The sequence below is a fragment of the Microtus ochrogaster genome, unplaced genomic scaffold (assembly GCF_000317375.1).
Source record: "Microtus ochrogaster isolate Prairie Vole_2 unplaced genomic scaffold, MicOch1.0 UNK23, whole genome shotgun sequence".
Classification (NCBI taxonomy): Eukaryota; Metazoa; Chordata; class Mammalia; order Rodentia; family Cricetidae; genus Microtus; species Microtus ochrogaster.
In genome coordinates, this window is record NW_004949121.1 from 1376563 (window position 1) to 1392250 (window position 15688).

Sequence of the window (15688 nt, forward strand, 5' to 3'; positions counted from 1 at the left end):
TGAGACCCCAGGAAAGCCGAGCATATGAGATCCCAAGAAAGCCGAGCATGTGAGACCCCAGGAAAGCCGAGCATATGAGATCCCAAGAAAGTCGAGCATGTTAGACCCCAGGAAAGCTCTGTACGTGGGACCCAAGAAAAGCCATGTACGTGTTACCTTTGCATTTTGATCCACAATTTTCTTCAGGTTCTTCAGCAGATGGTTGTTTGGACCACCTTCTTTCTCATTAACATACACGATTCTATCCAGGTCTGGGAAGTTCCGGTTCAGATCTATTCCCTGGGCATTGCTGCGACCTACAAACCAGTCCTTCAGTTCACCTGGCTAAGAAAGATAACATCGCTATTTATTACAGCCATCAGTCCCTACTTAAGGTCCCATCATTGCTCTCAAAAATAGTTTACTGAGATTATCTGTTACAATATCCTCCCACACTGCTGTGTTCGCTATTTTATCAATGTACTCCTGAAGGTACACAGTTTAAAATATTTGTTATAAGCATTTGGGGGGGGATATCTCAATGAATTTCTTTAACTAATAATAGTTCCGACCTCTTTAAAATCACACCATCAAGCCGGGCGGTGGTGGTGCACGCCTTTAATCCCAGCACTTGGGAGGCAGAGGCAGGCGGATCTCTGTGAGTTCGAGACCAGCCTGGTCTACAAGAGCTAGTTCCAGGACAGGCTCCAAAACCACAGAGAAACCTTGTCTCGAAAAACAAAAAAAAAAAAATAAAAAATAAAAATAAAAATAAAAATAAAATAAAATCACACCATCAATAGTTAGAATTAAGTGAAATTGCCTCTGTGAATCACAGCACCCTGATTTTTAAATATTCTAAATAATTAATGATTAATACTAAGAACTAGGATATTGGATATGGGTCTCATGTATTAATAGCTTATATGCCTCTCGCAGGCTTCTTTAAAAATATGCATTCTGTTTAAAAATCCAGAACAAAAGATTCTAAAAGTCTTTATGATAGAAAAAAAAGACCAGCATGAGAGGAGATAAATATATTTATAATGCTTGTTATATAACATGTGTCAAAATCTTACATTTTATACCATAAACAGTATATTTAACAACCATGTCCCCCAATCCAATCAAAATGGATGCACACACATAGTCCCTTACAAGGCCGTCAGTGCCAGACAGAGCGATGCATGCCTTTAATCCCAGCACTCAGGAAGCAAAAGCAGGAGGATCTCTGTGAGTTTAAGGACAGCCAGATCTACATAGCAAGTTCCAGGCCACCAACATCGTGAGACTGTCTCAAAAAGAAAGTCATTACTTTTTATCATGACACTTAAAATGTATAAAATTATTTTTATTGTAAACACGGAGAACTTGTTTTGTTTTGTTTTCTTCACTCATCTTTAATAAAACCAGCAATTAACCCTCTATATTGATCTAGTTGCAAGTCATTCTTCCTTCCTTCCAGCAGAGAGCGCTATGACACCAACTCACCCAGCTGTTACAGGCTTGGCAGTAAGCATTGCTTGCAGCGGCTCTCAGCCTTCCTAAAGCTTCCTAATACAGCTCCTCATGCTGTGGAGACCCCAACCATAAAACTACATTTGCCGCTACTTCATAACTTTAATTTTGCTGCTGTCATGGATCATAATGTAAACATCTGTGCTTTCTAATGGTCTTAGGCGACCCCTGTGAAAAGGTCAGTCAACCGCAAGGGGGTCGCAACCCAAAACTTGAGAACCACTGCTTTAGAAGCAACTTTGCCTACTTGCAGCTACGGACGAATCAATGTTATTTATTTCACAGTCCAGCAAAACATTATTAAAGTATTAACTTATTTACAAAATTCTTCAGTAAAGCTTCTGCTGAAGAAAAGCATCCTTTACAGCAATACCCTTTTCCTAGCAGCAAATGGGACTATGTCTCTCTGGCTCTCTGTGATGCTTATGCTCCACACGGAGCTGTGGATAGACAAGTACACTCATACTAATGTATCAGAAGGATGAAGACGGCAGGTCACATTGACCCTGCCTGGCTCTCACCTGGGACGCAGCCTTCTCAAAGCCATCGGGGTTCAAGGAGGGCATGATATGAATTCGGGTACTGTGGATCAGGTTGACGATGGTTTCATTTCCCTTCTGGTACTCGTTACACAGGTACTGGGCCAAGAAAATGAGCAGCTCCCTCCCAACCGCCTCATTGCCGTGCATGTTCCCAATGTACTTAAATTCGGGTTCGCCTGAAAAAATAGATGGTAAAAGATATTTTCAGTGTCCACAGAGAGAAGGCAGATGACACACATGTTGTGCTGGTTGATTTTTATCAACCTGACACAAACTTGGCATGTCTGTGAGGAGGGACTCTCAATGGAGAAATTGCCTCCATAGGATTGGCCAATAGGCAAATCTGCAGGACTCTTCCCTGATTAAAGATGGATGTGGGAGGGCCCAGCTCACTATTGAGCCACCCTGGGAAGTTGGTCCTCAATGGCACAAGAAAGGAGGCTGAGCAAGCCGTGGAGCGCACGTTAATACATAACATGTCTCCAAGGCCTCTGCTTTAGCTGCTGTCCCCATAGTCCTGCCTTGAGTGTTTGCCCTGTTGATAGTGGACTGCAATGATGAAGTGTCGGCCAAATAACCCCCACCCCCCACACCACACACCCAAGGTGCTTTTGGCCGTGATCTTTACCACACAAATATAAAAGAAGCTAAGAGGGCCACCCAAAATATATATTATGTATCAATTTATCATGATTAACCCTCTAGAAAGGGAGTCTAAGAACTCCACCCAGGGTGTTAGAGCTAACCAAACATCCTATGGCTCCATCCTTCCAGTCCCTCTCCCTACTGACTACCTCCTACAAAACTGTGTCCACACACGTTTTGGGTGTGAAGATCTGACACCTGGTATGACTGCATTAGGAAACACAGTCATCAAGGAAGCAATTAAGGGTCAATAAAGTCCCAAGATTCTTCCTGAATTAGATCTGTTGTCCTTACAGGAGCATAAGGTTGCAAAACTCTCTTTCCTCACTGAGGGAAGACCCTGTGAGGACACAGTAAGGAGGTTTCTGCCTGTATACCAGCAGGGGAGTCTCAACTACAAATCAATTCTGCCACACCTTGACCTTAGTTTTCTAGCTTCCAAAACCCAGGGAGGGAGTGATCACTGTTGCCTAAGCCACCTTTGTAGTCTTATGTGATGGAAGTCCAACAAGACCCACGTACTCATACCAATAAGGTACTCTGTGCCCTGGAAGGCTTTGTTTTCTTACACAATCCTCAGCAAACATCTTAAAGATATTGTTACCCATCTCCTATTTACAGATGGATAGACTGAAATCCACACTGCTTAAACCTGATGAAAATGGTGCAGCCCATGAACTCAGAATTCAAATCCTGGCCTTCTACACTAGTTATAGGTTTTTACTCTCTTTCCCCTGATCCGTAAAGATGAAAAGGAGACAGTCTCTGTGGGATCAAATCCTGGTACCAGTTCATACTGGCTGACCTTCTGCAAGTCATTCCGCTCTCCTTTTCTCTGCTTCCCCATTTAAAAACAGAGAAAATGGCAGAGTGTACCTCATGGAGAAGATAAGAAATAATGACTGCAAAAGCCTAGCCCTGTACTGGAACTAGGGACTGCTGTGAGCTTGTTGTCGTTATTTCTACCAGTATTGTTGTTCGTGCGACATTATCTTGTCACAGTGAGATACTTTGTCAGACATAACCTAATTTGTTCATTATAATTAATTACAGAATAACGTGGGAGATAGAGATTTCTATTATCACGATGTCACAGATGAAGCCCAAAGAAAGAACGTAGACTTTGAAATGGAACGCAGTTGGCCATTTCTGCTGTTCTCGGTTGCATTGCAGAACATGGCGACCAAGTGATCTCCCATAAACTACATCATCTGCCTCAAACTCTGCAGTGGAAAAGATATGCCCACCTATAAAGCCATGAGGATCACTCCTTGGATATTAAAAGAGACATTTCCATACTCTGTCTCTGCCTCCCCCACTCTCGCTCTCTCTCTCTTTCATATGTATTAATCAAATAATCTTTGACTAAGATTTCAGGCCATCTGACTGCAGGAACTCCTTACTGTGCAAGCCTACTTTTGTGTGTCCTTGTCTGTTCTCCTCCTGGGTTTATGCTAATCTTAATCTAAGGATCAGGTAGGAAATGGGTCAGTGCTATTTATATGCAACTCATTTTGTTTTCCTTTGAGGAAGAGTCTATAACTAAACTACCTGCTACAGATTGGTCTAGGGGCATGGAGATGGGGAAGAAAGAGGGGAGATGTTCCTTTTGCTTCCGGCCTTAAATCACACCTCTTTTCTTTCTGTGAAAAGCGTGCACTTGATACATTCTTTCCAGTGTGTAACATGTGCACTAGACACTTTCCCTTACTGTGTGTAACATCTGGTTGGGGCACAGAAGAAACTGATGCATGAGAAGGAACCAAAAGAAATAGAGATAAGAGAATGGAGAGAGAGGAGAGAGGAAGAGACAGGAGCAGAGAAAGCAAGACGAAAGGGGAGGTGAAAGACTGGAAACCAGGTCAGAAGGGAGAGGGGAAGAAGGTGGAGAATGGACGGAGAGATGTGATAATAGACAAGATGGTACAGAGAGGAGAGAGGGTGGAGAGAGAGAGGAGAGGAGAGATGGAATCGAGATGAAAAGCTGGCGAGAGATGAGGGGGGAGGAGGAGGATGGAGAAAGAGGGAAGGATGCGAAGCCATCCACACAGCTGTGTGAGAAGACTGCGGGAGGAACCCTGGTCCTCACCCTAGCGTGGCCTGAAGCTTCACATCACGGGGAGGTGTGAGCTTGTCCCACATCTCAAAGAAACGATGACTGCACTGAATTTGTTAAATTAATTCTCTGAGTTTTAGTTTTTAATCACTTAAAGGAGAAATATGAAATTTACATCACTTAGCCAAATTGGCCCCATCTGCTTCAGCTGGGCTGTTTGCACTTGAACACAAATGCTTTGGTACTCAGCATGTTCTCCTCAGTTCTGCCGTGGGGGGTCACCGTTCTGTTCCTTGTTCCACACTTGCTTGCAACTTCTAATTTCTCTGTCAAAAACTTTCACAATGGCCTCTGGCTTTCAGCTGTGCAGGAGACTCCTCTCCCAGCAACTCTCCTCCAAAGCATCTATCACACTTGTGAGAAGGTAAAAACTGAGTTTTGGGTAAGCACAAGACGATGCAGGCGCAATGTTGAAGACACAGCATAAGCAAAGGAAAGTCAGCCCTGACCACAGAGACAACTGGACCTCTACACAGTGCTAGCACCAGGATATGAGAAGCTGAGTTCCTCCCAGCGAGTTGACATGACTTCAGTGATAAAGAGCAGCCACGATGCTTAAATGCAACATTTGTTGGATAGCATATAAATTCCTTTGTAGGGGAGATTACAGGGGACCCTGAAGCGAATAAAAACTTCCTAAATTCAAGTACTATAGGGTTTGAGGACACAGCTGTATGCATGAACTATGTCTGAGGTGAAGCAATCATGACAGAATGCTGGATAGACCATGACCCTGCTTCAAGGTTCTAAGCCACACTACTCTTCCAGCTCTGGTCCCACCTAAAGCCAGAGTTCTCCAGGGCTGAAGCTACCAGGTGCATCAAAGCTAGCGGATGTGATTGGTGACGCACACACAGTCACCAGGGCTGGCTTAGCTCTCTCCCAGCAACAGGAGCAAAGGGCACCAGGAAGCTCCCTTCGCCAAACACTCGGGAATAGGTGTCTTACAGTCATCTGCTTTTCCTAGCTCACTGTCGAGTTCATTCTCTTCTTTACATAACAAATCCCGAGCTCCACCTTTGACAATTGAAGATTAGCACAAGCGCAGACAGATAACAACGGGCGGGGGCGAGGGACGGTCTCAGAAAGCCCTCCTTTCCTGTTCCATCAGTTTCCACACAGGCTTCCTTTGCTTTTATTTTTGCTGCTGTTGTTGTTGTTGGCTTGGCTTTTAACTTCTCAGAATTGCAGTTTCTTCACAAGTTCTTTCCATAAAGAGGACGGTTAATAACAGGCAGTCGTCTCAAGAGCCCCATGTAATATGATTGGACCTAGTTATTCATGTCATCTGTAGCACAGAAGAGCGAATCTGCTTGGTCGGATTTGCATTCTCATTAGCACAAGAAAAGAGCAATTCCTCAATTTTAAAAATAGGATCTTTGGGTTTGGGGGTTTTGTTTCTTTGTTTGTTTGTTGTTTGTTTTAGATAGTCTTGCTAAGTAGCCCGAGATGTCCCCACATGCCTCCTCCCTGAATTGTAACAGGCAGATGTTACCACACCTGACAAGAACCCCAGTTTTGATAAAGGCAGAACGACCTCATAAATCCCAAACCAGAACAGCAAAGGATTTTAAGTCTATCCTTATTATCTTTATTTGCTGAGCTGTATATCAGTATTACCTGAAATAAATATATCAAAAGACACAGTTTAAGGAAAGTTTTATTGCCGGAAAGGAAAATGCTAATATTTTATAGCTGAGAAGCACACCCATTAGGCTTAGCATGTACATGCGTTTGAAGCAGGACGCAAGCTAACAATGCTCTCAGAGGTAGAAGACATACTGGGATCAGCGAGATCTTAAAGCAGAAGCCCAAGAGGCTAGACTAAAAGAGTCAATAGGGGCCAACGAGATGGCTCATCTGGAAAAGGGGCTTGCTGTCAAGCATCAGGATCCAAGTTCAATCTTCCACATACATACACAGGAAATGAATAAAATTTTATCTAAGAAATTTTTAAAGTCATGGACAACTAAAAAGATATTATTACCTACTATATTTCATACAAAAATGAAGGAGGAGAGTAAGAAAAGGAGGGAGGGAGGGAGGGAGGGAGGGAGGGAAGGAAGGAAGGAAGGAAGGAAGGAAGGAAGGAAGGAAGTAAGGATGATTAGGATGGTTAATTCAGCCCTCTCAGAAAGGCCAGACAGGCTAACTAAGCATTGCGCACAGCGTCAGTCAGAGAGCTTGAAGAGCCACAGCACAGGGAACATTCCTATGAAAATGAGATACCGAATATAAAAATGGGAAGCAAATTGTGAAATTCTACACCGATGCACTCTCTTTGCTTAGGAAAAATAGAGGTTAAAGGGAAGATAAGCTTGAGTTATAGTAATCGAATCCTCCCCTGAGTCAGCAGGAACACAGATGCACTCACCGAGATGAATCTATTTGTCCACCAACATTTTATTAAAAATGCATCTCTGTACACTCACCACTCAGTCACGGAGGGAGGTTGGCTGTAGAACACTCCAAAAAGAGTGAAATCGGGGAAACTTAAGGCCCTCACGTATAACTCAGAGTATTTATATGCACCCTGCCCACTTTCTGTCCCATCCTTTACATCACCCGGACCACAGGGGATGTGTAACACAGAGCAGTTACCATGCAAATCTCTGTCTGTGGAGTGCCGCTTAGGGGACAGGGACCAGAAAAAGTCTGCACATATGCAGTGCATGTGAAGTTTTAAAACATATTTGAGAGAAGAAGAGAGATGGCTCAGTGGCTCAGAGAACCAGAGTTCGGTTCCCAGCACCTTGCTCCAGGGGACTGGACCTCTGACCTCCATGGACATATATAAGAACATGGCATATACACACAGAGACACATATGTGTACACATAAGTGAAGACAATAAAATAAATTTAAAAAAATTTCAGGGTGTTGTTGTTGTAAACCTTTAATCCCAGCACTCAGGAGGTGGGTGGCAGGGGCAAGCAGAATTCAGGGACAGCCAGGGTTACACAGAGAAAACTTATGTCCAAAAAAAACAATAATATTCATAAGTAATAATAAAATTTGAATATAAGATTTTAATAGAGTCGATTGGGTATGCAAATACAGAATGCTAGCCTATGGAGTTTGGACTGTGTACAGGTGCACGTATACATGTGTACATGGGTGTATTTAAGTCACTCACATGTTACTCTTAGAATTGGTGATAACTTCAAAGTAGATACTCCCAATATTTCTCTAAATACACTGTTGAATAGCACAAGTCCATACACAAAATGCCACTTGTCAAGGGCACTATAATGAAACAATGACTTTGGGGACTGGACAAAGGCCATGGTGGGGCTCACAAATGGCTGGCAGATAGTGGGGCACCTGCGGAACAGATGGGCCCTCTACGCAGTGAGCTTCTCCCCAGTGCTGTAAGCACACGGGGGCCGCAATCTCTACCATTTATCTGACGACCTACACTGTTGCAGCTCTAATCACCCTAGCAGGAGCAAAAACCCTGTGAGTGAGTTTACTAGAACATCGGTAAAGATGTCGTCAATTGCCTGGTGGTTTAGCACGCTTTTAGGTTTTCTAAAAATACTGAGCATATTTCTGAAGGAAATTCAAAATTCCAAGGGTCAGATAAACAATGCAAAAAATTAATTTACTCATAAAAATAGATTCATCTTCTATACAATAAATGATGAAAATTTAAAAAAAGGAAAGTAAAATTTTAAAAAGTCAAAAAATGCAAAAGAAATAACAGACCTAGGAAGCATAATAGTCCCTTTTTGCTTCTCTCATCATTTAAAACCACACTGAAAAGAGCAAATCATTGTCCACTATGTTCAGCAAGTCCGGTTTTATCCCAGGCTTTTTCAGTCCCGAAAGAACATCCCCATTGTCTCAGAGTGTGGGTGCACCCCTCGCGGTCCTGAGTTCCTTGCTCGTGCTCCCCCTCCTTCTGCTCCTGATTTGGACCTTGAGATTTCTGTCCGGTACTCCAATTTGGGTCTCTGTCTCTGTCTCCTTTCATCGCCTGATGAAGGTTAATATTCAGGGGGATGCCTATATGTTTGTCTTTGGATGAGAACTCAAGAACAATGGCAATGGGTTTCTGATCCTACTGCACGGGCCTGGGCAGTTTGGATGCTCAACTTACTAAACCTGGATGGAGGTGGGCAGTCCTTGGACTTCCCACAGGTCAGGGAACCCTGATGGCTCTTCAAGCTGATGAGGGAGAGGGATTTGATGGAGGGAGGGAGAGGGAAATGGGAGGCGGTGGCGGGGAGGAGGCAGAAATCCTCAATAAATAAATAAATTAAAAAAAAAGAAAAGAGCAAATCAATTCACTCAAAGTCTTAAAAGTGAAGTCTTAATCTGATTTTTTATGGCCAGTGAAACTAGAATACATTGCACAATTATTTTTATCAGATATAGATTGTTTCTTTAAAGATTTGGTTGATATTTTCAATTATGTGTACATGAAGGGTTTTGTGCCATGTGCTGGGGTGACCATATGAGTGCTAGTGCCCTTGAAGTCTAGAAGAGACATTGGGTGCCCTGGAACTGGAGTTATCTATTGTTTTGAGCTGCCCAATGAGAGTGCAGGGAAAGGAACCCAGATCCTCTGAAAATGAGCATTCCCTACTAACCACTGAGCCATCTCTCCAGCCCCAGGATGGTCTTTGAAAATGTTAATTATAAACCAGGCATGATGGCACACACCTTTAGTCCCAGTACTTGGGAGGCAGAGGTAGGAGAATCTTTGAGTCCAAGGGCAGCTGATCTACAGAGTGAGTTCCAAGACAGTCAGTGTCACACAGAGAAACCCTGTCTTGAAAAACCAAAAAAGGAAGAGGAGGAGGAGGAAGAGGAGAAAGAAAGAAAGAAAGAAAGAAAGAAAGAAAGAAAGAAAGAAAGAAAGAAAGAAAGAAAGAAAGAAAATGTTAATTATGTATTAGATATTAACATTTCTTTATAACTCTCTTACATATAACATCTAAACACTTCTAGTTACATCCTCATTGATGAAGGAGGGGCTGACCAAACCAGCAGATGGTCCCCTCCTCTTCAAAAGTTCATAAAATAAACTCAGTGTTTCAAACATCAGATATTAACAGAACTGAGCTCAGTCTTCTCAAGGGAAATCATTTGGCAACCAGACGACATGGAGACTCATTACACGTCCACACACAGTGGTGTACTGGCACATGCTTAACCGTCAGCCCCAACATTGCTTGTTGGCATTGTGTGCATGCTTCCACCCCTAAATGAGACGTCTGTATTAAGCCCTATCCCCAAGGCAAGAGGTTAGGAGGAATAGTATAAAATACTGTCTTCTGGACAAAACAGGGCCGCATTGCCATTTTACCCATGAACTCATTGTAGCTCTGGTTACCTACACAAGTGGAAGCCAATGAGAGCAGTCAATATTCTAGTAGGTAGCACTAATTAGACTCAGTGGACTAAAATTAAAAAAAAAAAAAAGTGGAGAAGACATAAAGGTTGGAAGGTGTTGGGAGGGTGTCTAAGAAGAATGGGAGAGGAAAGCAAGGCAGGCATGTATGAATTTATCAAATAAAAAAGATTTTAAGAAGAGCAGGAGACACTGACACTAAACATTTGCTTCCTTTGTTTCCGTCCAATGGATGTTTATTTAGCGCTTGTGAGGACAAAAGCTGATTTAACATTCGACCAGGATACACAGAGGCGGGGGTAGGCTTTCCAGTAGGATCTCATATAAACTCAGCAGTCACACTAATAACAAGGGAGATTGTCATTCCTATTTATGTGGAACTCCAGACCACACTAGGCTCAGCTCTTGTGATGTCCGGATCCTCCCTCGCTCTCTCCTTTCTCCCTCCCTTCCTTCTACTCCTGGCACATTATTCTCTCTCTTCCTCTGCGTCTTCTTGTATAAGGCATGATTTTAAAATACACAAACAAAAGAAAGATTAAAAATCACAGGACTGAGAACATGGCAAAAGTGCTCCAGAGGTTAAGTTTGGTTCCCAGCACCCAAGTCAGATGGTTCACAAGGTCACAATGGACTGTAACTCCAGCTCCAGGGAATACAATTCCCTCTCCTTGACTGTGTGGACACCCATAATCACACAAGCACACATACACACACACAATTAAAGATAAAATAATTTCTTAACTTTCAGATAAGTTAAAAATAAATAAGTTTTAAAAAAAAGTGTGTAGGAGAGACATGTGGGTAAACCATGTCTGTGAATGTGATTTGGGTCTTTACAGACATGGGGTGTATGTGTGTATGCGTGTGAGAGTGTATGTGTGAATGTGTGTGACAGAGTGGGGTGTGTGTGTGTGTGTGTGTGTGTGTGTGTGTGTGTGTGTGTGTCCGTGTTTAACTTTATACATCTACTCGGGAAAATCATTTCATGAGGATTTACTTTATGGCTTGAGTTGAGAATTTTGGGTGGCACTACCAAGTTTCTAAAGATTGAAGGTAATTTGTGCTTTTAAAAGTCATTATGTAGCAAAGAATTGGTTCATTGTGCAGAAGCCCAGAGGCAAAGCTAGAATCTGTAACTAGGAGGTTCAGAGACGGCAGTTAGCGAAGCGGAAGAACAAAATTCCTTTCAGTTAGAGCCACTGGAAGGCAGAGGAGATGCTGGGAAGTGACTAATTCCCACAGAGACAGAAAGGTCTCTAGGAAACATTCTTTGGAGTTTGGACTAAAAGACCTTTTAGAGTCTATAAAAGTGGGTTCTAAATCCTTTGTTTGCTTAACTATTGGTAGTTAAGCTTCAATATTGTCCTTTACAAACCACTGTCCATAAACATTGATAGATTTGCTAGTTTTCCAGAACAATGAGAAGGCTATAGGTCAGTAGAGTGACTTAGAACGGGGTTCTAAGATGTAATGGAAAAACACTACTGCATTTCCACTCATCACCTCTCTTTGTGCCCATGAATGAACAGCTCATCTACCGAAAAGGGTACAGACAGGAGGATGAGTAAAACTGATGTCATCAGCACCTGTGTGGGTGGGAATCAGTCCCGGCAGACCGGGATGAACCAGAACAAAGCATTCCATTTGCTGATAACCCGGTAAAGAGGAAGTAGGATTAACCATGGAAATCAACATGTTAAAGCTTGCCTGAACTGCTCCTCAAATGATCCTCAGAAATGTTTTGCTTTTTCTCTCAGAACGAAGATAACAGTGTTTTCAGGATGTTACGTTTTCAACAATATAACTTAGAAACTGTGTTAAATGTCACAATGGTTCCAGAAATAGTAGGCAATATAACACATTTGTTTAAACCAGTAAAGAGCCTCTGAGTATGAAGCTACATGCCTATGATGCCAGCACGTGGGAGGTTGGGGCAAGAGGATTACAAATAAGGCCATCCTGGATTTCATAAGGAGACCATGACTTCAAGCGTGGGAAGGGTCAAATGGAGTTCTCTGGTTCATGATTGTTGGTGATGAGTAACCTCTGGGAAAGCTGGCTCTATTGACCATCTCTCCATAGGCAATCCCCACAGGGCAGGTGATTCCATACAAAACATCCCCTTTCGAACTTGTGGGAAGTTCAAAGTTAAAACTGTGCTGACAGTAGTCTTGTCTATACATATTGTTACACACACAGATTTCCCAGCTCCACTCCCAAAGACCATCCTTGAGAAGGTCTGAGCTCCAGCACTCTAAAGAGTCTATAGGTGATCATGATTGCTGCCAGGGTTGAGAAGGAACAGATGGGAATTGACGTCTGAAATATGTAGGGATGAGGGATCCCAAGGTGGCAGCTGACAAGTGGGAATTTCAGTATCCGAAAATCACTGGCTTGAAGGCTGAGGAAGATCATGTTTACTGTTCAGAAATTTTGATTTAAACAAAAGTACGAATTCCCTTCCCTTGTATGTGCTCCCCCAAAGTTATATTATTTGGAAATATTACATTTTTAAGGAATCTGTTCTAGATGTTTACAAGGCAGAATGAAGAAAAAGCCATCATGGCCGCCCAGGAATATCCACAAGCGTGGATTATTCATGCTTGTTTTCTGATCTCAAGCAGACAGGAAACTCTCCATGCCGTCTCTTACCGTAAAGATGAACAAAATATTGGGTGAGCAATATACCACTGCCTGCGAGCTGCAGGCCTAGTGAGGTACCAGGGGCCCAGTATTAGGTGGCAAAAACCCGAACCCTGAACCCTAGGGGTGGAGGCAAGAGGATGGGCAGCTCAAGGCTATCCTCTTCTACAAACCAAGTTCAAGGCCAGCCAGGGTTACATAAAAGCCCATACTCAAAACCAAACAGAAAAATGATCTCTCAGGGGAGCCAGGGCTGTTACCATTGAGTATAGAAAGGTTATCTGAAGCTCCAAATTTCAGGGCGAGCAGAACAAGGAGCAAGAGAGGCTTAAGAAAAGGAGGAAGGTAGGAAGAAGGCAGACAGGGAATGAGAAAAACACAAAACCTAAAAAGTCAAGCATCTGTTCTTATTCTTGACTATTCCAACATCTTGAGCATCCACCCAGCCAAGGGCATTTACTGAAATGCCCGTAGTGCAGTGCGCCTGAACTGTTCAGTAAGAGACTGCACCACTCCCCTTGGTTTTCAATTCAATGTTTAAATTTTAAACATACATTAAAAAATTATGCATGGCATTACATTTTTAATGTACTCGTGAATAAGTTATAAGTAACTGTGGTTCCTTACAGGAGATTGATCATCATATTTTCTCCATTCTTCTCTCACTGAAGGGCTTTCAAGAGTTTTACTGATCATAGCAATTCCAATTTTATCTCCCACTCGGTGGGAGAAGATGGATATCTTTTGCTTTATTTCCTCAAAGACCAAGACAAGAGAAAATTTAGAAAATTGCTTTCCCAAAGAAAAATAAGTAGTACAATGAGAAGGAAATCTCAAACAAGGTCAAGTATATAACTAAACAGATTCACAATGACCTCAACAAAGGCTTCAGATTCCTGATATTGAACAATTACTAGTTTGCACAAGTATTTTACCTGTCCCTTCCTGTAAGAATCTAAAGTACATTCACAAACAAAAGGAGAGGATAGGGAAATGTTCTGCTAATTGAAACATAACCACTTCAATAAAGAAATAGACAACAATTACTAAATAAATTTGTTGTTTGTAATTTTATGTGCCACCCAAATCAATATTATCTATAGACCTAAAGTGGTAACAAAAAAATCATGATTTTTGCTTTAAAAGGTCACAGATTTTTTAAAGATACTTAAGTTTTCAAATCAAATGATGAATAATATGTGATGTCCAAAAATTCTTATTGAAATGTTTCTTCCTTTTTTATAGGGTCTCCCTATGGAGCACAGGCTTGTCTCCAGGGGCGAGCCTCCTGCATTCTGCCTTTAAAGTATTTATTTGTGTGTGTGTATTTGTTTGATGTATGTGTATATAATGTGTCTATGTGTGTCTGTGTGTGTGTGTCTGTGTCTACATGTGTGTGTATGTCTGCATATGTGTGTTCATCTGCATATGTGTGTGCCTGCGTGTGTGTTTGTATCTGCTTGTGTGTCTGTGTGTGTGTCTGTGTCTGCATATGTGTCTATGTCTGCGTGTGTATGTATGTGTGTGTGCGTTTGTGTCTGTGTGTGTAGAGTACAGACATGAACAGGTTCCTTGCTCTATCAATCTCCACCTTTTTTGACAGAGGGTCTCTCATTGAACCTGAGGAGTACAGATTCACCAAGACTAACTAGGCTGCAAATCCCAGCTTTTCTCCCATTTCTGCTTTCTCAGAGTTTGAATTACAGGCATGGGCCACCACACCCAGCTTTTTGTGTAAATGCTGGAGACTGAAGTCAGGTCCCCATGTCTATACAGCAAGTATTTTCCTAACTGAGGCATCTCCACAGCCGCATGGAAAGTATCTCTTTATGAACAAAGCAAAAAATTTTCTAGTTAATGCTTAATAATAAAAATCATCAAATGGACATATCAAGTTTCCATTTTAGATTATCTTTTTTTTTAACTTTCTTTTTATTTATTCTATGTGTTCTTTTCCTGACCTCAGTTTCCCCTCACTCCTCTCCTCCTGTTCCCTTCCAGGCCTCCAATCTGCGCCCCCACACACACACCTCCTCACCCAGGTTCAGAAAGGGGCAAACCTCCCATGGGCATCAACAAAGCACAACAGGACCAAGTTGAGGTAGGATCAAACTCCTCCCTTGCATCAAGGCTGGGCAAAGCAAGCCAACATGGAGAACAGGTTCCTGACAAGTGCTCAAAAGTCAGATCAAGCACCAGGGACAGGTGCCTGATTCCACTGCTTGGAGCCCCATGAACAAGACCGAGCTACACAACTGTCCCCCACATGCAGAGGGCCTACATTGGTCCCATGCAGGCTTCCTAGTGCTCAGTCATATGTCCCCAAATCCGTGACCTCCCACAAGCCCAGGTCAGCTATTTCTGTGGGTTCCCCTGTCATGATCTTGACCCCCCCCCTTGCTCATAGAATCCCACATCCCTCTCTTCAACTGGACTCCTGGAGCTTGGTCCAGTGCTTGACTGTGGATCTCTGGCTCTGCTTTCATCGGTTACTGGAAGAAGGTTCTCAGATTGTCTAAGTGCTTTTAACTGTTCGGGAAATAAAAATAAGTACAATTCAAGTTCAGCATGAGATAAGAATTTCTCCCCTGGGAAGATAATCAGGAGATACAAATGGCCAAGGAAGTTCTACAAGCCAAAAGAACAAACAAAAAGCATGTAGCTCTTCACCTATCTGGTCATCTCAGAACCCTGAAAACGGTTCTTATCATATGCTGTCTTCTGCATATGCCTGTTCTGCCTGTACCACTCAGCAAACACCTCGCTGTCTTCACACGTACTTCACATGCATCTCTCCTGTCTCCAGCAGGCCAGTAGAAAGACCATCAAGGTCATCGCACTCAGCACCTTCTACTGATTCTACATCTTTCCGAATGGACGTTTC

General features: G+C 42.6%; 1 protein-coding gene across 1 annotated transcript in view; it reads right to left on the minus strand.

Moving 5' to 3' along the window:
- Cpe (carboxypeptidase E) overlaps positions 1 to 15688 on the minus strand; it is a 98655-nt gene that overhangs the window by 24694 nt on the left and 58273 nt on the right. Inside the window, exons 2-3 of the mRNA XM_005367746.3 lie at positions 2019 to 2215; positions 157 to 324 (exon numbers count right to left, since the gene is read on the minus strand). Coding sequence (XP_005367803.1) covers positions 157 to 324; positions 2019 to 2215 — 365 coding nt within the window. The remainder of the gene's footprint in view (positions 1 to 156; positions 325 to 2018; positions 2216 to 15688) is intronic.